Source organism: Patagioenas fasciata, chromosome 5 (genome assembly GCF_037038585.1).
Source record: "Patagioenas fasciata isolate bPatFas1 chromosome 5, bPatFas1.hap1, whole genome shotgun sequence".
NCBI classification, from domain to species: Eukaryota; Metazoa; Chordata; class Aves; order Columbiformes; family Columbidae; genus Patagioenas; species Patagioenas fasciata.
In genome coordinates, this window is record NC_092524.1 from 63,901,875 (window position 1) to 63,926,018 (window position 24,144).

General features: G+C 39.0%; 1 protein-coding gene across 1 annotated transcript; it reads left to right on the forward strand.

Annotated features, from left to right (window-relative positions):
- The first annotated feature begins 682 nt into the window (after positions 1-682).
- Positions 683-22,389, forward strand: SGPP1 (sphingosine-1-phosphate phosphatase 1). Its single transcript, XM_065838833.2, has 3 exons — positions 683-1,571; positions 13,344-13,433; positions 16,038-22,389. The coding sequence occupies exons 1-3, from the start codon at positions 954-956 to the stop codon at positions 16,587-16,589; spliced, it is 1,260 nt and encodes a 419-aa protein (XP_065694905.1). The 5' UTR covers positions 683-953; the 3' UTR covers positions 16,590-22,389.
- The last annotated feature ends 1,755 nt before the right edge of the window (positions 22,390-24,144 follow it).

Below are 24,144 nucleotides of genomic sequence, written 5' to 3' on the forward strand. Positions count from 1 at the left end.
CCTGATTCTAAGGGAAGATACAAATACACTGGAGTATTAGCAGGCCATACATCAGACGGACACGCAGGAGGATCAGAGCACAATGACGACCAAAGCTTGCAGTTCTAAAGCATTTTGGGATGAAAACTCCAGCAACCAGGACTTTCGAAGTGCCTGATCGTGAATTTTCTGGTCTGGCACAATTTTGAGGTTACTGCTGAGGCTGAGACCACTCACAGTCACTGCTTGAAATCAGCTTTCCCTCTCACGTTTACACCAGCGGATTTAGGCCTCTGGGGTCGCTCCGGGCAGAGGATGAAGCAGCGGAGGGCAGGGGCCGCCAGGGCCAGGCCCCAGGGGTGGTGGCTGAGGTGAAGTCGGCAGTACCTCACCCTAAGTTAGAACAAGGGCAAGTAGCTCGCCGGGGCCGAGCGAGAGGCAGCCTACACACCTCCGCTGCCCCCAGGCAGGCCCAGAGCCGCCGTCCCCCCGACACCCGCGGCCGCCTCCGCACTTCACGCTCGAGGCCGAGGCACGCCGCCCGCCGCCCCGCGCAACGCCAAGCCCTGATTGGTTCCCCACGCCAGTGGGGGCGGGACCTGCAAGGAGACGCGGCCAATCCGCGCCGGGGTGAGCTTTCCCGGGGGATCCCCGCCTGTGCGCGCGGGCGCTGTGCGCAGGCACGGCACAGTGGGGCGGGGACGGGACGCCGGAGGGCGCGTGCGCGCGTGAGGGAGCGAGCGAGCGAGCGCCGGGAGCCGGGCTGAGCGGAGCGCGGCGGCGGCTCGAGCCGCGGGGAGCCGGGCGGTGTCCGTCGCTCCGCGACGCCTCATCCTCGAGCGGATTTCTCCTCAGAGAGCGTTTCCCCTCCCCGCGGCGCGGACAGGAGCCCCCATCCCTTCCGCCGCCCCTCAGGCGAAGCCCCCTCAGCTCTCCGGGCAGCGCCTCGCCGCCCCCAGCCCGCCTCTCCTGCCATGGCTCTCTGCCGCCGCCTGGCCCGGCTGGCCGCTCACCTGCAGGACCCGCGGAAAGTGGCCGCCTTCCAGCGGCTCTGCGGGGTGGAGGGGCCTTCGGGCTGGGCCGACGCGGAGCAGCGAGCCGGGGGCCGAGGAGCGGTGGTTAACGGCGCCCCCCCGGGCGCGGAGCAGGCGGGCGGGCAGAGGCATCCCGCCGGGAACGGGACGGTGCCCGGGGGCGCGGGGTCCCCGCAGCGCTGGAGGAGGAGGCCGCGGCGCAACTCGCTCACGGAGGAGGACGGCAGCCAGGAGTTCACCACCCGCAGCCGCTTCCTCTACTATCTGTTCAGCCTGGGCACGGAGTTGGGCAACGAGCTCTTCTACATCCTCTTTTTCCCCTTCTGCATCTGGAACTTGGACGCCTGGCTGGGCCGGAGGCTGATCATCATTTGGGTGTGGGTGATGTACGTGGGGCAGTGCACCAAGGACGTGATCCGCTGGCCGCGGCCCGCCTCCCCGCCCGTGGTGAAGCTGGAAGTGTTCTACAACTCGGAGTACAGCATGCCCTCCACCCACGCTATGTCGGGCACCGCCATCCCCCTGGCGCTCCTGCTGCTCAGCTACGGCCGCTGGCAGGTAACACTTCGCCGTGTGTTTTCCAGCCCCGGAGTGTAAGCCTGTGGCAGACTTGGTTTCTTTTGGGGGAGGAGAGAGAGGGGCTGAGTTTGGTTAAAATGTGAAATCCATGCCTTTTTTCCTTGCCACCCCCCCCTCCTTTTAAAACAAATGTATTTTTTATACGATCCAAACGAGTGCTTAGGTATCAAGAGTTGCTTTAATCTGTCTTTTGAATAGAAATTCTGCTGACTTTGTGCATGGATAGTTCAGCACACATTAAAAGTCTGCTTTATCATACAGTATTTTTTTTTTTTAACTTGTACGGTGAATGCTTTGCACAAAGTTTGGATAGGAATCTGATGTTTTCACAGGCGTTTGGTTTTACTGACTGATAATCTGGTGGAGAGCCAGGGACTTTTTGCTGATCCTTCTTTGCTTTGAGTCACTTTGCAGCTTTAGCTTTTTCTTTAACACTGTTTTTAGTTTCATTACCCACAAACTGGAAATTATTTCTCTTTTGAGGAGTACGTATCCTTTCAGATGGTTTTACAACTATTAATGTGGTGATAATTAGCAGGAACTGATAATCTCCGGTCTTTTCAGCACCTTCATTCAGCAAAATCTTAAAATCTGCCTATTGCTCTTTTGGGTCAATAGATTGAGTTAAAATAACACCGTTGATCATCTGGTTCATGCAAACTGTGGCATGTGCTTTGGAGTTTGCTATTGGCAGCATGGACGACATAAGAACTCCAAGGAAATACAACACGTATTCAGCTCTCTAAATCACTGCACCAGTTTCAGTAGCAAATGAGAAGCCTTTCCCAGGCAAAAATATTCAGTATTGGGTTTTGTGGGCTGTGTGTGTAATGTTGAAGAAGTTATCCAGCAAGTCTACTCTTAAGTTGTTAATGTTTACAAATTCTTATTATAATACCTGCCTAATTTAAACCAAATGTATGGCATCTTAGTAGGCTGAACTTTCTTTTTAAGCTTTATTCAGGGGCTGAGCTCTTCCCAGTTAGTGTTGACAATCAGCAGTTGTCTGCTGTCACAGTGTGACACTGTGTGCCTCTATCTCAGCATATAGAACGGGTGCCTGAACAGAAAGAGGTAGTTGAAGGTTAGAGATTATATTTGGCCTCTCTTTTAATCAAAGTTGATATATCTACTTCTGCAAGGTGATAATAGCATGCACAGAATAAAGCTATAAGGGATTCATATTCTTTTCTAGGAAAATGTGAAGTATCGTTCTGCTGGAGTTGTACAGGCATCAGATAATGCCATGGTTCGTGAGTGTTTGAAATAAATATTTGGAGTTCTGTCACTGAGATGCTTAAAGTTTTCATTTTATATGACTGACTACAGCATAAATATTTGATTATTACTTGTTAGGTGTGTAGGGCTGATGTCGGTTGGAAGACTGAACTGGATTTCTGTTTCTTTGCATGTGAGGAACCTCATTTAGTAGTATCAGTCGATTAGCTTTGCACAGGCTGATGTCATGTGTACAGAGGAGAACTTGGCTTGATTGCTTTTATAGAAACAGCAAACTGACAATGTGTGAAATGGGTTTTTTGCCAGTGAACCAAGTTTGATTTCAGTTGCCAGCCCTGAAACTGTAGTATGTGAAATACTGTGCTAACTGATTAAGCATATATATATATATATCTATAATGAATGTATATCAAGAAACCCTAAACATGCAGCCTGTTGTTATTAATTTAGAACCATGCTTAAGAAATGGAGAAACAAAGAGTTTGAGTCTTGATTTTAATTCCTTTTTCCTATTAAATGAGTTTGACTAACAGACCTCTCTGAAATCAACTTCTACCATTTCAAAATGTTATTTTAAAAAATACCCTTTCTAATTTTAAAATTATTTCCCAGTATTAATCAAAGGCTAACCCTGAGGCATGTTGAATATCTTTTGATTCGCCTCTAAAGAGACTTAAGCTTTCATCTAATGCTTCTGTTTTCTACATTTTACCAGTGTTGAAAGGAAGTAGAATCTGTATGACAACTTTTTGTCCTGCTATACTGGAAATAGATGGTGTTAAAAAAATCTGACCTCAGAACTTCTTTGAAAGCTAATGATTATAAAGGAGCTTGAAAAAACTGTTTTTTATTTAAATTGTACCTATTTATCAGTAGATACAGATGGTTAGATTTAAAGTCGTTGGCAAATGTTGGGATACAGTCTTTCTATATATTTAGTATAAGCAAGCATTACACAGACCCAGATCGTAATGAGTCTGCATCTTAGGGCTGTTTGTTCAGAAAAGTCGTAGTACAGCAAGACTGAGTTTGAATTTAAGCAGATACAGCTACAGCTCTCTGTAGGGACTTCTGTTCTGGAATACAGGTGAATTTAATTGAGTTTGCCACTTTGAAGCTTATACTAAACCACAGAAAGCCACTCTTGCACTAAAAGATGTTACTGCGGTGAGAAAGGAATCACTTTCCTGTATAATTTATTTGGAGTTTGCTTTCATTGGGCTATGACTTCCTCTATTGTGTAATAGTTCTTTTCTGTTAAACAAAGACGATCTGTGAGTCTTGCCCTTGAACAGCATAGAGAACAGAGCAAATCTGCACTTATTTTTCAAAGTATGGCCCAAATTGCCCCTTCAAAAAGAAAAAATTATGAATTCAGTTAGGTTTGCTTTTAACCTGTTGAATTAAGTCTGTGCTTTACTAGTTTCCACTGCTTATCAGCAAGCCTATTACAGTTTTTTCTTTCATATAGTATTCAAAAGTATTTTTGTGTATATGTATTAAAGCTAGAATATTTGCTTATAAACAAAATTGTTCAAGTAAATTGTTTTCAGAGATGATGTATTTTTATTAAAGATTATTTTGGCAAATTTTCACAATTAGAGACTTTGGACATAGGGAATACTCAATGCAATCGACTTTCAGACAGAAACAAATTATATGTTAAGATAATTTTCATCCTATCTAACTGTTCTGTCCATTGTAGAATATATTTTTTTCATTTTCTCCTGGTCTTATGAAAGCTTGCCTGAAACTTTCTATTGCACTTGCATAATCTTTATGTATTTATTTATTATTGTTAAATCTCAGCAGGGAAAACCACTTATTTCAAAGACACTTCAGTAACCTTGAATTATAAAGCTTGTCCCAAAGACTCATGAGAGTTTTAGGAGTGTTGTAGATGTTAGTATTTTTCTGTCTGTCTTTTGAAGGTCTGATATGCTTGAAAGAGGAGGACAAACACTTAAAAGACAGTGAGGTTATAGATCTTGATATGATGTATCACATCATATCCCATTATCACATTGGGGAAAAACTGTTTTCTTTTGAAATATTGGCAGTTTGAGCCAAGCTGGCGCTTATAGTGTCCCGAACGGGGAGGAAGAGATGATATGAACTGCTGATTACCTACAGAATCTGCAAAAGCCTAAAGCTGAGACTACAGGGAAAAGTCTTTTTTAATATTTTATTTGGTTACTTTGAACTGCTGATTTCAAATAGATATCAACACATATTTTATTAGAAACGGTGCTCGAGTTAGGATGGTACCTGAATGTGTCATAACCCTACTGTTTTATTTTGAGGAGGGGAAAAAAAGATTGGTCAGGGAGACAGAAAATGGGCTTTTCTCCCAGAGCTCCTCCAGGATGCAGCCTGACTCTGGCAGTACTGGTTTGGATTAGGATGTGATGGGTTCACACTCCTTCCTGAGCTCTGCATTAATGAGCTGAGTCAGGAGCTGCTGACTGTCACTGCAGGGCAGTGGAGGGACTTTAAGTTGATATTCAGCAGGATCCCAGAGCCTTGATTGATGAGTAACTGGCCTCTGTAACTACATTAACCAACGTGGGTTGAATGGGCTTATCTTCTGAAGCAGTTTAAATCACTAAATACGGCAGCATTGTCCTCCCTATGTACTTGTCTGCCAATGTTTTATATGTAAATCCTGTCATCAGCAACTGTCTTTCCACCCCACTGATGATAATAGCGACCTTAATAAGCACTACTGCTAAACCTGCAGTGGAGTGCATCTATTTTGTAATCGCTTGTTTGACTGACACACTTAAAAATATTTTTCAGTTTTGGTGCTCTACTGATTCTTGATAGTACCGATTGTGTAAGAATGGTCTGTGGTACTAGGTCAAACACCCTTCCTGAAGTCTTCCATCCACACCATCACTTTGATCAACTAAAGCTGATGAATCTAATCAAAAGAGATGGGTTTGACAGGACCTGTGTTAGGATTTCAGAGAAAACTTCATCGTTCTGTGATTCTGATTGACCAATATGAAACATTACCTCTAGAATTGCCTGCCTTCTCTTTCGTTTCTAAAGGCTAGCTTGTCTCAGATCTCCTCTGGGAATGGGGAATAACTGGCTATCAGGATTGGATGAATAGTCTAATCATAACACGACTATAGTAAGAATTTTACAGAAAGTGAGCAAATCCTAGTTTTAAGTGTTTGTCCTTGTTGAAAAGCTTGCAATATAAGTAAAACATATGTAATGATAAAACTGGAAGCTACACATAGGTGGCAATTTCTTATATACAAAGTCTGTGTGTAAGAGCAAGTACTGACTGCCTTCAGAAAGAGACGCCTCGTCCCTCAGAGAAGTCCGAATGGGTTTTGGCTGAAATATCAAAGTTGTGAAGAAACTTAGGCAAAGAGATGTGTGCTTGTTGAGTTGGTTTTCTTCCATGTGTTTCTTAAATGAAAAGTCTTCTGACATGAGAAGCATTGCTGAAGGGCTGATCTGAAAGCCTAGAATTGCCCACACAATGAAGAGCTCTTGAGAAAGAGAGATGGGTATCTGGAGGGTCAGCACTGGCCTTGAGTTGTGAGGTGACCTTTGTGTTCCTTGTAAATACCTGTAGTTTATTTGAAAAGGAAGCTGGAAAAAGTCTGTGGCCTGTTTGATTCAGGTGCTCAGTTTGAGAAGAGCTTATCCAGTTCTTACAAATCTCATTGGGGAATCTCTGCCAGGGGTGTGCAGCAGCCTGTCCTATCAAAATGGCATTAAATATATTTTTTCAGTTTTGTATAAGCAAATATTTAATATAAAGGATCTTGGGGGAATATGTAAGAACAAATCCTATACAGTTAGATGCAGAATTTTTGATGAAGAATGAGTTCAAAGAAGTACTTCTCAAGCATTATTCTTTTCTTAGTGAACTGAACACATGTAAATCACTCCTCATACTTTCAAATAGGATGTCATGATTAAACCTGAGAAAACTTCAGTTTGCACAGAAACTATTTTTCAGGTGTCGGGGGCATAAGCTGAGCAAGCTGTAGGTGATTCTTGTTGGGTGTGTTGAGAGAGGGATATTTTTATTATTATGATTATTATTATTTGTAATGACTGCAAAGAAACAAAGTAACAGACTCGAGTTCCTATTGTAACTATTTAATTTCTTTTCATATGGTATGTAGTAGAAAATTAAACTTTTTAACTCCCTGCAGGGTTGGCATTGAAATAATTATCTTGGGATTTAAAGAAGGAATTCTTGTAATGATATGTAGCACTCAAATTTTTTATGCTTTTTGATGTTGAGGTTGGTCAGTGGAAGAAAGAAGGAAATAATTGATAAATGTAGCTTAACCGGTGTTATTTACCACTTGGCCTCTTTGGAAAGACAGGTTTTTGTCTGTTTAGTTTTCCTAAAATGATGAATAAGTGCTCTTTCCTTTTTAATCATTCTATCCTCTTCTCTCTTCTGCTCCTTCCATAAAGTAATTTATATGCTGTGCTTTTCATACTCATCTGGCCAAGCAGTGTCTCAGAGGTATTCCTGTAAACATTGATTATAGCTTTTCATATGATTATTGACAATACCTAGCCCAAATATCTTACTAAAAGCATGATGCTGCAAGTGCTGCTTGGATTCTTTCAGTGAATTCTGGCCCAAAATAATTGTCTTAAACTCAAGCTGAACTTCTGAGTTTTTGTGTGATTAAAAAAAGATCATTGAGTAATATTGTAGGACACTGAAAATATTAGGAAATCAGTTTGGAACCATTTGTGGATGCTGGAAATTTCTGTAGTGTAGAATATGCTTTAAAAAAGTAAATAAATGAGGAGCTAGAGTGTGTTTTAAGGATGTTCCATTATGAAAGAATTTTCTGACCTAGGTCAAAGCTTTTAGGACAGATTGTTTCCTTATGAGCATTTTTAAACAATAGTTACATTATTAAGACTCTTGGCAAAATGTCAGATTAAGGGGAGAGAGGAGTATAGGCACTTGAGGGAAACATTTTCTATGTGATCCAGTCAGAAGCTTGCAAGACAGTTTCGGAGGATGTAATTGAACAAAATGGGAAATTCCCATTAAAAATATAGGGCATCAAATTCCCAAAGACTTACTGGGAGTAGTTTCACTGCGATTTTCCAAATGTCACCAATTTAATTCCGTTTAATTGATTAAAACTGATTCTGGATACAGGAATAAAATTGAGACCTGCGAGAAGATGAGTAGTCTACTCAATCAGCTTTATTCCTAGCTTTAACTTAATACGTGAATTCAAGATTAACCTTTTTTTTTTGTTTTCCTAAATAACATGCTTGGTGATCTGTCCTTTAGTCATATAGATCAAGACTGGGACACTTTTCTTAATGGATATGATGCCTTCAAAGAAACACGTTCATTCGAATATTTAAAAGCCACGAAGTCAACAAAAGTATCTTTTTCATCTATATGTTGCATTTGTCTCTTCAATCTCTGCCTTGTCAGTTCAATCTTCCTGTGCTTCAGCTTCTAATACTGTGTTTGTACTACATGCTTATGCATATTATCAAAGTTTTATTCTGGCCTTTGCAAAAATATTTGTGCAAGCTGAATATCAATGATTTGATCTAGTATGAACGTGAGGTACTTTTCTCAAGGTGAAAAATGCCAGGTTAATGTTGGTTTTGAGTCAACATGTGATTTTGAAGTGCAGATTGGGTTCTATGTGACTGTATTTTTGTATAAAGTTAAGATTTTGAATTCACAACTTGTGGTTTTTAATTTAGAGGGAAAAAAAAAAAAGGTATGCAGTTCAATAAATACACCCTATACTCAAAATCATTGGGGTGGCATGGTAGCTATGGAGGTATAGTGAGTTTTTCAGGTTATACATAGGATGTTCTTAATTGAGGGCGAGGAGGGAGAATTTGAGATGCTTCTGTCTAAAACAGGCTGCTCCTAAATATCTGACTGTGTGGTCAAGAATGAAGATATGGAAATTCTGTTATCAGAAAGAACAAGCTGAGAGAATGAAATCTGGCTTTTATGTTCACCTCTGCCAGCTGTGATCTCTGACCTTTCAGACCCTCATCTGTGAGGAGATAAGATGCCAGTCTGCCTTCTGATGCCTGAATGAGCAAGAAGAGCAATGAATTTGGGAAAGAGGGTGGAAGTGAACTTGTGATCTTGTGTCCTTTGTGCCTGTGTGGGTCTGATTTGGCATGCAAGCAGCTGTGGGTCTAAAGCTGCTGGAATTCAGCAGTCTTGCTCTTGTATCTTTCATTTAAGTGCAGACTCAGTGTGTCTGTATACAACTATATAGAAAAGATCTGAAAGTTTATAACTCACAGGTAATTGATAACTGGTAATTTTCAAATTTGTGAATGCAGTATTTTCCAAAATAAGAGCAAACATAAAAATAATGAGTGCTTATGGCTTTCTTCTGTGAAAGCCTGAGATTAGTTTATATTAAAGTTTTTGCATTAATCTTTCATAACATGTGCCTGTTTCAAGTAGAAAACATAGTAAAAGCTGTTTGTTAGTTGTTTTGTTTGCTTGTCGTTTTTGTTTGGTCTGTGGTTCTTGTTTTTTGTTTGAAGATTCATTTGTGATCAGAAAGGAAGTTTTGTGAAATCCACTATTGTAAAGCAGGGCTGATAACAAATTTTAATAGTCTTAAGGCACTATACTGATATTATAGAAGATGTTTTGGTGTTTAAGGAGGTTTTGTATGCGTAAGCAGTGGGAGGTTAGGGATACTTACAGCCACAGTATTACCACTGTATATATGCAAAATACTAATACATATAGGCATTTAGAAAATGCCCGCTGGTGCCTCCATATGGCGTTGTTTTCAGACAATAATTTGGAATTAAATTTGTGGCATCAACCTTTTTTTTTATATAAGGATCAAGGTGATGTCCTCTGGTGTTGTAACTTGGCATGCTGCTGAGCAGTCTTCTTCCTGAGCTACAAGGTGTGTGGGAGTGAGTTTAGTCACCTGGGACTGTGGGAGGGCTTAGTCACCTTGTACACTTATACCTACATGTAAGGACATAATAAGTGGTTGCTTTATCACCTCAAGGCAGATTTAAAGCAAGTGCTACCAGTTGGGTGTTCTAGGAATTCTCGAACCCAGTGGCTGCTTTTAAAAGGTATGAGTGAAAACGGGAAAGGGGACGGAAGGATGTTGTGCTTTATTTCTGTTGAAGTAGGGGGGTTGTTCTGCTTGATTTCTGTTACTGCCTAAGGAGGCCAGTGAACTATGAGCCCCAGAGGGTACCTGCAGCCTTACGATGCTCTGCAGGTGGATACTGGCGTTGTGCGAAAAAAGTCAGATTGGTTATGTGGGCAGTGCAGGGAGGTATGGATGTAACCTGAGAAGGAACCAGGACAGATGAAGGTTAAAACCTTCTTTAGATCAAATTTTATTTCCTGTAGTTTACATAAAGATGTATTTATCTGAACTGATAGTTATTTTACTGACTGATAAGTAGGCTTCAAATATAACCTGATAGTTGTCCAAGTGTGCTGATTACATAGTGGGATCATAAAGGAGAATGGTTTGGATGGGAACTAATCACAAAAATCAGTTTAACTGTTGTGTTGTGGAATATTATTCCAGGGGAAATTAAAATAATTGTTTCAATCTCCCATTTTTTTTTTAAAGTGGACTAAATACAATACACCTAGGTATACTTAGTGAATAAGCTCTCTTGGGTGTAAAGAAGCTGGGTTTAGCACTTCTGTGATTATTATTATCATGCATTAAAAATACCATAAATCAGCATTTGCCTGATACTGCAGACACATTTGTAGACAGGTCATGCTAAAGCTGTTCAGTAAGAATCATTTGGGTTTAAATTAAAAATTCTTCATTACTTTAAGAATATATGAATCAGGGTTAAATGTATAATTGGCTTTTTATTTGAGACACAACAGGGAAGTGTTTGGGCTCTTGAATACAGATGCTTTGCTACAGAGGAGCTGAACTACCCAGTGTTTTCAGATGTTTTAATGGGTGTTTATTCTCAATACTATGAAAAACAGAGGGAGATATGACAGAACCAAATATTGTTTACAAAATTTTCTTCAAAGCTGACGTTTCTCTAATAGTTTTCTTCTTCCCCAAACTCCCTTAAGAGTTCCTGAGAGCAAGAATTTCTTTTAATTTCCAGAATTTATCCTACTCTTCCTGCTGTTTACAATGACCTGGCCAGGACTCTTACAACACGACTCCTCACATACACCTTTTCTGTCGTACTCCTGGTACTTATGGCCTTGCTTTTCAGCTGCTCCAACTTCTTCCCCCTCCCAATCCCCACTTCTTACCCACAGTACCCTTAACTGCAGAGCCTGGCACTTTGGTGATCTTCCTGCTAAAACTCCAGTTTCTATTTCTGTCAGGTATTGCAGAAATGCAGGAAAAGTCTTTATGTATTAAAGAAAAGCCTTATTCTGACCGGAGCCTGGAAGCACAAAAGATGTGTGCCAGGAAGCAAGAATGGACGTATGGTATTGAGTCATGGGCAAAATCATTTGAGACTTTTGACACACACGTAAACACACACAGGCACATTCTGCCACCCAGTAATTGTGATGCTATTGAATTTTCTGGTCAAAATGTTTGCATAGTAAATCTTCCTCGCTATCTCTGACAAACAAGAAGTCCATCTTCCCAGACTTTCATCTTGCAGAGTATGTAAAGAAGTGCTAGAAGCTCCTCTTCAGAGAATATCAGGTGTATCTGTCCCTGTATACACAACCTTTCTGCTTGGGCCACCCTCTGGGGAATAGTGGAGCAGCACTGGGCAGGGAGGCTGTGGCTTGAGTGTCTTCTGGTGCAGGTGGCATTGCTTTTACCTTGAGATCAATGGAAATGATGGTAGAGGCACAATGGGTGTGAATGATGGGGCTGCACTTGTGTTCTGGGGGTGTAACGTGGGGTGCAAGGGTTGTTTTTGTGGCTACTGTAACAATGTCAGCATCCAATAGCTCTGCAGTCGTGTCTTGAGTATGACCTAGTTACTGGTGTATTGCCCATTATTACCATAATTCTGAAAGGCATGAAACTGAATTGGTTCCTTCATCATTTAATTTAGAAATGAATCATTACGTACATAATTTTGTTTAGGTACAATTTATAGATGAATGTAGTCAAAATAAAGACAAATATCGCTAAGGGAATTAGAGTTTAAACTAGATATAACACAACTGTGAGCTAGGCATTTAGAATTGATTATAATGTGAAATCTGTTTCTTATGTAAAACATAAGCTTCCTGATTTTCTGCTAGTGAAAATTATTTTAGGTTTGTCATGTTAACATGGTCCTGGAGCTGAGAATTCAAAGAATGTTGGAATAATGCAGAAGACCTTCCACTGAAAGACTGATTTGGAAGCTTGTCAATCTGTTAAGTGGCCTTCACAGAGGACATATAACTTTCTCCAATCAGATTAAAGATACTTTCTCTGATTTGTTGGATATTGTACCTATATAAGGAGCAAGGGAAAGGGCAGAAAAACTGCCTGTAATCCTTAGTTTTTATTCTGAGATTCAAGTACATCTAGACTGCCTGTTTATATTGTAAATGTTTATCATTGCCTGCGTGTAGGAAGTGAAGCAGTTTTGGAAACGCGCCATTTTGTCTTGTGACTGCTTCTTTTATAGAATAATTATTTTTAATACTGAAAAAAGGAAGTCGTGTCCTGCCTTGTACAACATTTTGCAATATTGTAGTGGGGAAGGTGTTTCTTACTGTGCTGCAAGATGTGAATTAGCATACTTTCATTTGAAACCTATAAAAGTTGCACATGCTGATATGTGCTTATTAAAACAAAGTATTATGTTTGCTCCTGGTAAACAGTCCTTATTAATAAAAGATCTACTAGAAGATGGAAGTACTCGGAAAGAATTATTTCATGTTTTTGTTTAATAAGCATGGATTGTTAGAGGAAATTTATGAGTTTGTAGGGAACAAAAAAGATTACTATTTTAGGAGCTTCATACTGATACTCAGATTGAGTCAAGGATTGCAGAAACTTGAAAACAGTGTGTAAGGAATTGAATTGATTTGTAAATAATTGTGAATTCTTCCTTTTCAGGAGAAATGTGAAGCTTCTAGATTCTGCCTGGATAATTGTTAACTATCCTAGTACATTACGTAGCTGCTTCACTCAGTGTAAACTGTTCCACGAGGCTTGTCTCTGCCCATATTGCCAATATAGGATATCATAACATGGCAAGACTTAACTGCTGCAGAGATCTATTGACTTTTTATGGCTTTGTCTGAAAAGATATGACGAATGCCGTGAAATTCACATATCCTGAATGTAAAGGAAGAGGACAAGGGAATAGTTGAAAAAGTTTGACTTAATAATGTTCTGATTTTATGAAAAGTGGACTTACTCAAGGTGGTCTAATAGGCTTGGGTAGGCTAGGGCAAGGAAAGTGTTAAGCATAAGCTGCATTAATTGCAATTAATGGTAGAATTCTTATAGAGTGATTTTGTTTGTTTGTTTGTTTGCCAAATTCTAATATAATCTCTCCATCTTTTTCCCCTAACAGTATCCCCTTATGTTTGGACTGATCCTTGCATTCTGCTGGTGTTCTTTGGTTTGCTGTAGTCGAATTTATATGGGAATGCATTCAATTTTGGTAAGAAAATATTCCTACTAAACTTTTAAATGATGTTCTGATTTCATACACTTCCATCACACTTAAGATTTTACAGTGCATTAATTGTATATAGATTTTTTTTTTAATTTCTCATATGAACAGAATACTTATATTTCTTCAGCAGAGAAATTGATACAATAGCTAAAAGTGGATGTTAATCTTCTGTTAATTTATATTCTTCTTTCACAAACACAGCCCACAGTTGAGATTTAGCTGATGTTTAATAGCAGTTTTAGTGCGGAAATTGATGACTGCACTGAGGTGTAGAGTAACTTTTCTTCTATGGAGTACAAATAATTTTGCAGGATGAGAGAGTGGCTGTTAATGTCCAGTTGGTTCCATGTCAGCTAATCAAAGCATCTGCATTTCAGAGTGCCATGCTAAATGCTAGGGTTTCACTTACCAAAGTTTATAAAGATCCAAATAACAAAGTTGTCATCTTTGAAAACCAGATTTTTTTTTTATTAAAAAGGATTAAGAAAAAAATCAAACAAACACAAATGCATGCAGTGTAAAAATGGGAAAACAAGAACACTACAAAATGGTAACCGGAATGTAAGACCACAAATAAAGATGGCTAAAGAGGTTCTTGAGGATCACTTCTTCAAGAAAAGCTGATAGACAGAAACCAGCAAGCCTGGAAGTGAATAGCACAGCTGGTAGACGAACACAGCCTAAAAGGAGCATGTGAAAATGAGGCAGCTCAGACAAGCTGAATGACACATTTGCATCAGTGATATGGTGGCTTCCCAAGTCAGAGCCGCTTGGGTGGAGGACGATGGGATGAACTGATATTTCAGCTGACAGGTAATGTCGTAGAACAAAGTCACGCATCAAATAGCAATGCAACGAGGTTATTCAGCATTTTCCTATCTGAATTCTCTATAGTTTTTGAGCGAATACAATTAACCATGTGTTAACCTGTAATATAAATCAACCTTGGTGCCTAACATGGGGGCATGTAGGGTGGCAAATAGCAAAAGGTTGTATTGGTTGCTTCTGAAATAAGCAAGCTTCACTTTCATATCAGGCAATTGTATTAGCTTTTATCAAGCATTCAATTAGTGGAAGTGAATAAAAATGATTCATTGAAGGTGGAGTAATACAAATACTGCTGACAAAAGTCCCACCTCCTGGCTTATATGGAAAAATTGATAAGTACGTGAATGAAGGTGATCTGGTTTCTAGTGCTTGGATTTCTAGAAAGCTTTCAAGAAATTCCCTCTCAACAGCTAAAGGTGACTAAAGCTTCAGATAATTCTGTGCAACTGAGTGAATATAAAAATAATTAAGAGTAACCTTTTAAGAAAAGACTATTTTAAAACAATAAAACTGAAAACCAAATATGAAGCCACAGAAGTTACCCCTTCCTCTCCTTTAGTAGTTGGAAATAGTTCTCCATTCTTGCAGTATTGTTAATTCTGAAGCCGGAGTGGAAAGACTCGACCTCATTAATGTTTATAAATATGTAAAGGGTGAGTGTCACGAGGATGGAGCCAGGCTCTTCTCAGTGACAACCAATGACAGGACAAGGGGCAATGGGTACACACTGGAACACAAGAGGTTCCACTTAAATATGAGAAGAAACTTCTTCACGGTGAGGGTGACAGACACTGGAACAGGCTGCCCAGGGAGGTTGTGGAGTCTCCTTCTCTGGAGACATTCAAAACTCACCTGGACACCTTCCTGTCTAACCTCATCTGGCTGTTCCTGCTCCAGCGGGGGGATTGCACTGGATGATCTTTTGAGGTCCCTTCCAATCCCCAACATTCTGTGATTCTGTGACTAAGCTGCTCTAAGGCTGAGCTGCAGCAGTCCTCATGCTGCTGCTCCCAGTGTGCTTGCGTGTTGGCACCCGTGCACTTGGATCTGCTGTTGAGCTGTTCCAGCAGACTAAGCTGGCAGAACTGATTTAGCCAGGCCAGCTTTGTGCTGACTGTAGGCTGGAATGCCCTGGTTCTGGACACGGACTGTTGTTGCCAACCGGTACAATCACAGAAGAATCATAGATTATTTTGGGATGGAAGGGACCTTCAAAGCTCATCCAGTTCAACCCCTGCCATGAGCAGGGACATCTTCACCCAGATCAGGTTGCTCAGAGCCCCGTCCAGCCTGGCCTGGGATGTCCCCAGGGATGGGGCATCTACCACCTCTCTGGGCAACCTGGGCCAGTGCTTCAGCACCCTCAGTGTAAAAAAATGTCTTCCTTATATCTAGTCTGAATGTACCCTCTTGTATTTTAAAACCATTAGCCCTTGACCTATTGCAACAGGTCCTGTTAAAAAGTCTGTAGATCTACAATTTTGTTCAATCACAGATCATTTGATCATATCTTCATTTGTGATCATGAATATTCTAGATCTGATTATGATGCAGGTGTCCTGTTAGTAGGGGATCAAATGCAATTCCTTACTTTAACATAAAAAAAGATTTAATATTGTATAGTAAATGAGAAAATATGTTAATCCACAAGTAGCTTTTAGCAACAGAGCAATTAGGCTTGTCTGCTTGCTAATGTAACTTAAATTATTTTTTAAAATAGTTATTACACTGAAATCGTATCTTTCTCTCTCTCTTCAACAGGATGTTATTGCTGGATTTCTGTATGCTATTCTTATCCTGGTTGTCTTCCATCCCATTGTGGACCAGATCGATAACTTCAACTTAACTTACAAATATGCACCCTTAATTATCATAAGTCTCCATTTAGCCCTGGGCATCTTCTCTTTTACTCTGGACACCTGGAGCACATCCCGAGGAGACACAGCTCAGATTCTGGGCTGTGGTGCTGGAGTAGCCTGTGGCTCTCATGTTAACTACATGATGGGTCTGCAGCTTGATCCTCCTCCTGAAACCTTACCGCTATCTCTTTCCTCTCTCACTGTGACTGTGTTTGGAAAAGCCATATTGCGGTTGTTGATTGGAGTAATAGTTCTGCTGTTAACAAAAGTAGCCATGAAAAAAGCCACTATTCCACTGGCATGTAAGATATTTCGCATACCACATGCCGATGTACGGAAAGCAAGACAACGCATGGAAGTTGAGCTTCCCTATCGCTATATTACCTATGGAATGGTTGGGTTCTCCCTCATGTTTATTGTTCCTTGCCTTTTCCATTTTATTGGTCTCTCTTGATGCAGTTTTGTCACTTCAAATAGGAGGAGGAGAGCTAGTTGCTTTTTGACGAGGTGCGCTAGTTTGCTAAGGAAAGGCCAGTGAGCTTGGCTTTAGCAGGGACTTCACTTTAACAGCAATATGTATCGGGCAAAGCATTTAAAGAACTTTGCACATCTTTGGGGATGGTATGGGGCCAGAAGTCAAATATCAGTCCATGAGAAGTGCTGAGCTCTATAAATGCCATGTCTGGACTTACTGCTGTAACAGTCTGTGTGTATGTGAGATGCAATGAATGTATCTAGAATGTCTGTCATTCTGCACCTCTCTACACTGACATTTTAACAGGTATGTCTGACAGCTCATCAGAAAGCTCCATTCACGATCTGTTTGCCATTTCATAGTAATGTATTCAAGTTGTTGGACCATAGACTGCTAAATTTGCTTTCCTCTTATTTCCCAAAGCCCTGCTTCAGGATGTTTCAGCTAATAGGCATTTCTAATGGACCAAACTAGGCTGAATTTTTCTAAAAAAACACACAAACAAACAAACAGAAGCCTTTTTCTTTAGTCCCCTCTACAGGATTGGCGTTGGTAGATATCACTAGAGTATATATGATTCAGGTACTGTATTTTATGGTTTAATAACTGTGCCTTTCTGTTGCTAAATTAAGAAATGCCATATATACTGTGATGTAAAAATGCCTGATTTTATTTAAAATACTACATGGTTAGGCAGGTATTTTTAAATGTTAGATTGTCCACATTGCTGGCACGGTTCTAGTAAATGGGAATATTCAGTTTAGCCTGATCAAAATTGCATAAGTGAAATGACCCAAGAATCACATCCTTTAGCTCAAGATGTTGTAAATGGACAAGAATCCCTTTTGTATATATTTTTAATGTGTATTGTAAGTTACTGGAAGAGGATCTATTTTTCTGGAGATTGTTTATACAGTGGACAGATATTCAGAATTAATTACATAAACATATAAACAATAAAACTACCCCATTCTGCAAAGAGATGGGCCTGATTTATTATTCCAAGCTAATTTAGAAAGACCATTGGTTTTAGGTATTGGTTAGAAAATATAATACTTATCCTGGGGAAAATATATGTATTTTTATGCATTAACATACTATATTTAAAGGTGATAATCACTTTTACCCTATTTAGATAGCTAGAAGACAGTATAATAATAATTACATTTTTAATCACTCTGGGCAGGTGGTGAGAAGTCAGGACAGTACAGTCAATGCATAAATGATTTGTGCATATCTAAATTTTACTGAATTATTATGCACTTTTCAGCTTTTCATGATCCTTTTTCCAGTGATGAGTAGAATATGACCCTTGAACTGTAATTTCATGTGCCCCTCTTGTCTTTCATTTTGTCTGTATTAATGTGTTGCCCAATCTGTTCCTCCTTACGTCAGGAACTGTCATACTGCAGCAAAAACTGTCTTATTGTTCAGCCAGACATGAATTATTCAGTTTCATATTGTACATTTTTTTCCAGAAAAACATAGTTTGGTAGGGAAGTATAGTGGTTAGATGGAAGACAAAACTTACAGGTTTGTAAACAATATTTGGAGTTGGAAGGTTTTTGTATTGGAGTTTATATCTCCAAAGTGGTAATATGTTAATTAACAAAATTAACTTTGTGTCTCTTTCCTCAAAGCAGTGGAAGTTGTGGTACCCTGGCATTAGGTGATGTGAAAAGCGAACTTTTCTGATGCATCTCTTCAGTGCATTCAGAATGGACTGCTATGAATGTATTCAAACTGATGTATTCAGAATTGATAGCGTGTTAAACAACTACAGAAAAGACCTTACTCAGAAGAAAATGGTTACCTTGTTTCTGTGCATATTTCTGGATTTATTTTTAAGAATCTGCTCTTTTGCAGTTTTATGCTGAATGTGCAGTAAAATGTAAATTGATGTGCAAGGTTTTGTAGAGGGATTTCCGCTGGTTTGGCTTTGCACACTAAGATAATAAATAAATAGCTGGGGGGAATGTACACAACATGCCTTATGCTTAAAACCTAAGCCAGCGAGGTAGTTCCAATTATATTAAATTAGTCTGAGGACTGGTGAAAATAATAGGATAACTTCCTGTGAAATTTAGGGCATATTCTCCTTAAACATCCTGGCTTTACAGCTTGTAGCGAAGAACGTTTAAATTCTAGCATAGAAGGGACAGGTGAGCAAAACTAATTTTTTAAGGTACATATTTGACTTCTAGGAACTGCAAGTTTACAGCATCAGAGTAGTTTTAAAGCTGCCTTTTCTAGCTGTGCTTGCTCTGTTTTGCTTATAATGGAGAAGAAAAACTACTGTGGAAGATCTAGCATGGGTGAAAAAAATCATATGCAGGTAGGGCTTTCAATAGGCTAAGGATAATTGCACTGTAGTTTATTCTACTGTTACTCATAAATATATATTTTCTATTTTTATACATTACATTGGGTAACTTCAAAATGTCGTGTTCCATAGATCACATAGTCTAGTACACAGGAAAATGTGTATCAGAATGTTTATATAGCACCTTCACAACCCTGTCTCTAAGACTGCAGCTGCTTCACTGAAGTTTACATGGAAAAAGTTTTACTGGTCTGTTTTCATGTTTTATAAGGGCCTAGGCTCAATAGGGCAGTTTAGCACAAAATATCATGCAATATGAATACTGCTATGGAATAAAGAATGGCAGACATGCAAAAATTTAAAAATCCAACTTAAATATGTGTATTTTAGTATATTTTTGTTTAATAATAAGTTAAGATTCCTTCCAATCAGGCATAACAAAACAGCAGGTAAACTGGAGCACTTTCTTTGCCCTAAGCTATTCCTAGAGTTGAACATGAAAAACATTTCTAGTATGAGCATCAGCTGGTACCAAATTACTTATAAGTAAATTTAACATAGCTTTAAAAGGTAGTTAAATGTCTTTTCAGAAGGACAACACAATTGACACCTTTCATGCAGTGGTGCAAAACCACATTCATATGTCAGCACTAATGAACTTCCTCAGTTCCAGTTTGTATAGTCCCAAAAAGAGAAATACTAGTTTATAGAAGCAGATCTAGATACACATGTATTACAAAAAGCTACGAGTTAAATTTGTCTTATTTGATTACTGTATAAAATAAAACCTGAACCTAACTGTCACGTAAAGTGGAATTTGGCATGAAATTCTGTTTTCCAAGAGGCTGAAGAGACTCGAATTAGTCTTAGACTGCCTTAAACATAGCAGCAGGATTTGTTTCTGACCTGGCCCTCAAACAGGGCTGACATTTTTATTGTATCTTGGGTAAATTTTAGGATTTACTGTTTAAAAAAAAAAAAAAAGGTTTCATGTTTATAAAAAAGCTGTTACTTTTGCTTCCTATACTATGAAGAGGGGTTGAAGCACCTTTGTCCTGTGCGATCACCGATAAAGCTCTTCAGCCTCTGATCACATTTGCCTTACCACGCACATTGCAAATGGGGAGAGGTGGAGAAGCTGTTTTAAGACAAATTGGCAAACCAAAGGGAGCTGTATTTTTTTTTATTTACTTCTTGAGTTTATGTACAGCTTTTCTCCTTAAAAAAAAAAAAAAAAAAAAAGACAAAAAAGAAGTGTTTCTCTTAAAATGTGATGTGTGGTGTTTGTGGTATTTGTGTGGGGGGGTTGTTTTTGCTGTTGTTTTTTGTTTTGTTTTACCAGAACAGTGTTACATTGTCTGGATTGTTAAAGCTATTACATTTTCCATTGCTACTAGATTTGTTTTCTGCTTTCGGTGTTTTTTTACTCCATTTCTTGCTTATTTCCCAGGGAGTGTCCTGAACTTTTTGTAAGCAATTGCTACTTATGTGACAATTGTAATTTTGAACTTGTAAATATTAAGGGCTGTTAATAGCAGTTAGCTGCTCGAATACACAAAACCAAACCTTGCATGCTGTAAGTAAATACATCTGTTGTGCTAAAAGTTGTTTCAGTATTTGCTTTCTCAATATAAAATTGTGATTTTTTTTTTTTTTCCCCACACAATACATGAGATATTTAATAATTCAATGGTATAAAGGGACATTGCTGTCTAACTCCTGTTAATTTTACTGGAGTTCTGCACCAGTTCCTTCTGTATCGTATTGAAAGTGAATCCTGAAGGTCACGTCCGTGCTCGGACCTGCATCCGAGCGGTGGCTGTGAATGGCCTCACCTTTTGAGATCTGAGATTGTTCTTTTTTTTAAGTCGTACTTTGCTCAGTTTTTACAAGATTTTTTTCAAGGGCTTAACTGGGAAGCCATTTCTCAGCAGCTGGAACTGGCTGTACATTTGCAATGTATAATTGATGCTTTCTCCTCTGTACCATAATTGTGCTGAATGACAAGATCCCAGAATAATGTCAGGAGATAAAATGATGACAGGAGAATTGATTCTTGAGGTATAGTGACTCAACTTGCTGTAATTGATTCTTGGGTGGATTTTTGGTCTAATGTAAAATGTTGCTAGGTTATATAATTTATTGTTACGTTCTACAAATGACTTGGAAGAAACTTTGACTTTTCTGTGGGAGGAGGTCTCATTGAATGACTCCATACCAGGACTTTATTCTAGTGGAAAGTTTAAGTGGCCTTTTGTTTTGGCAACAATAGAGAAACCTATTTTAAAATTTACTGTAAATACCATATTTGTCAAATTAACAGATCAGTTGCATCGCTAAAGTTGGTTTTCTTTCCGTAATACTTCTTGAAACAAAGGCAAACAAAGCTTAATTTGGAAACAAAATGTGATATAGTGTGGTGGAGCTGATATGGCTTTTCATTTCTCTAAAAAGTGAATATCACATGCTGGAATTGAAACAAATTTAACTATGCATTAGTAAAAAATATTTGCACTCCATTCTGCACCAGAAATAATTTGTGTGTTGGTAAGAGGCCATTTAACAAAATGAAGCAAAGCAGTATGTGCTTGTAGCGTGTAATTAGTAATGGTTCCCGTAGGATCAAAGGAGAATAGTGGGTATGTAGGGGAATATTACCTTAAAGATATTGACTGGTAAATGTAAATAAAAAGCCCTGTCAAGTTGGAGCATTTTGTTAGTCACTCAACTTTGACTAAATTAGTCACTATGTTTTTCCCACAACTTTATTTTTGTTAGAAAGTGCGATGAAAGACAACGGTGGTATTCCCAAAATGGAAATTAGATCTTAAGACAATTCTAGATATCTAAAGTATCGTAACTGCAAAAGATCAGTTCAGGAGCTTGTGACCTGAAAAGCAAGAGCAAAATCTGAGGGGGTTTTGTATTAATGCACTTAAAAATGATGCCAAAATTTGGCCTATACTTGATTTATATGAAATCTGTAGTACAATATAGATACATATATATAATATATTGCGTATTGGAGTTTAATTTTTTAATGTATAGATTTTTTTTATTGTTACTGCATTCCCTGATAAAAGCAAGTGTTTGTAAAATACAAACCAGCTTTATCTGTATAAGGTAAGGCTGTATGTTAGTATTTTGGGAAACAATGCAGTTGTAACCCCCGGTCTCTCAACCTCTTGGATTACTTTATTTAAAAAGAAAAAAAGGTACTTTCAAATATAAGCACTGAGTTAATTGAGGATCATATAATGGTTGCTGTATAATAGTGTACAACTGATGTCTTAATAATTAATACATCAGATCTTTTTGTTATATTATTGTTAATGATTTTGTACTCATTGTACACTTTCTGCAGTTGTCAACTAATATTTAAACTCATAATGACTGGTAACTGAAGTGTCTTAACTTCATCTGCAACGAGTGGGTAATAAACTACTGTTGGATTCAGGTGCGTTCTGTCGTCTTTATTCCTTCCAGTGCTCCAGGACAAGTGGTTGGGCACACACCACAAGTGTAAAACACTCATCACAAGAAAACTCACATTCACATTACTGTATAGCAGTAATTGTTACAACAATATTGTCTTTGGAGGTGTGGGGTTTAGATGCAAATGTTTAGGAAAAAGTATGAGGAAATACTGAAACTAGGTTTTTCTTTTTCCACTGCCTTAAAATCTGGACTGTTTTGTTTCATGTACTAAATAATAAAAGAAGCTATTGATCAGAGATGTAAGTTGCATCTTTCTATAGCTTTTGTCACTTGTTGCACACTGATAAATGAATATAGAAACATGCTCTTACTCTGAGAAGAAACTCGCTTTCTAGGAAAGCGCCCGTTGTGGGGAACAAAGAGTTTCACAAGTTCTGCAAGTCCTGCAGTTTGGTTTTCCAGTTGATATCTGATTATCTGATGACTGCTTGGACTTACGCTGCAAGTTTAGTTTAATGAGACAGCTCAATCCTTACCTGTAAGCAGAATCCTCAGAGAAAACCACTACGTGAGTGAATATCCTGTTGGGTCACCTTCCAGTAACTTTGCTCACCTCCCAAATCTGCTTTGAAAATTGGCCAAGTGGAGGTATTTTTTTTCCCAGACAAACGAACATCTACAGGTTTTCATGGAATGTATGTAGGCAGTATATTTGCATGAGTTTCGTGTAGTAAAGCAGACTAATTGCAGAATACTATTAATTTAAAATGCTGTGAATTTTGCTTTACCATGGTCTCAAGGGGTTTTAACTGCAATGTAATATACAAGTAGCCTTAAATTACTTGGAGAAGTACAGCAAAAAAAAAATACCAGTATAACTCTTGCTTCCTCTCTTCCTGCAGTTGTACAATGCGCAGTGAGAAGGTTTGAGCGGTTAAATAATGTATCTGAAAAGTATTGCAGAATACAGTAGAAGAAGTGGGAACTGCCCCTTAAAAGGAAACTTCTATGCTATTTCGAAACACTGTACAGCGTTGCTCCTTGTTTTGCTTCATGTGGAGCTAGTGCACAAAATTCTACTTGGTACATAAGGTAGGAACTCTTATGCTAAGCAAGTCTTCTACAACTTGTTGAGATTGCTGGTTTTTTGTTTGTTGTTGGCTTTATGTCCCACCAAGGCCTTTTTGGCCTTTGTTAGAGCTGTCAAAACTTGAGGTAACCAGGATGTTAATTCCAAGGACCACAGAAATGTATGATCTCTTGGTTATTAGTTTGTTCTATAAGCTTCAAGTTATTTTTAAAGAGGCTGAGAGAAAGGAGTAAAAACACCGTCACCAACACACACACACAAACACTTGAAGAAACCCAAAAAGGATAAACTCAAAAAGAAAGTACATGATGAAAGCCTCAATAAATGTACTTAAATCACACCTCTTTGGCTAGATCTTTAATTTGTCATTCCACTGATGTTTGTGACTGTTTATGATCTTTGCTGGGGAAACAAAGGTTTATTATAAGGACTTAAGTTGTTACTAAAGCGAAGCTCTGGTCCCTGGCTTCATAAAATGACTTGTAAGCCCTTGGTCTTCCTAATTCTTCATTCTAAACAAAATAATTTTGAAGGGATTTGGACTGCGCATTCCTTCTCTGCTTCAACAATTGATGGAGCTTAATGATACACTTGTGGCAGTTGTAGTTATTACAAGAACTGAAACCAGAAAGGTGTAATTTGAACCCTTTTGATCAGCCCATCCTGGCCAGGTATTACTGAAC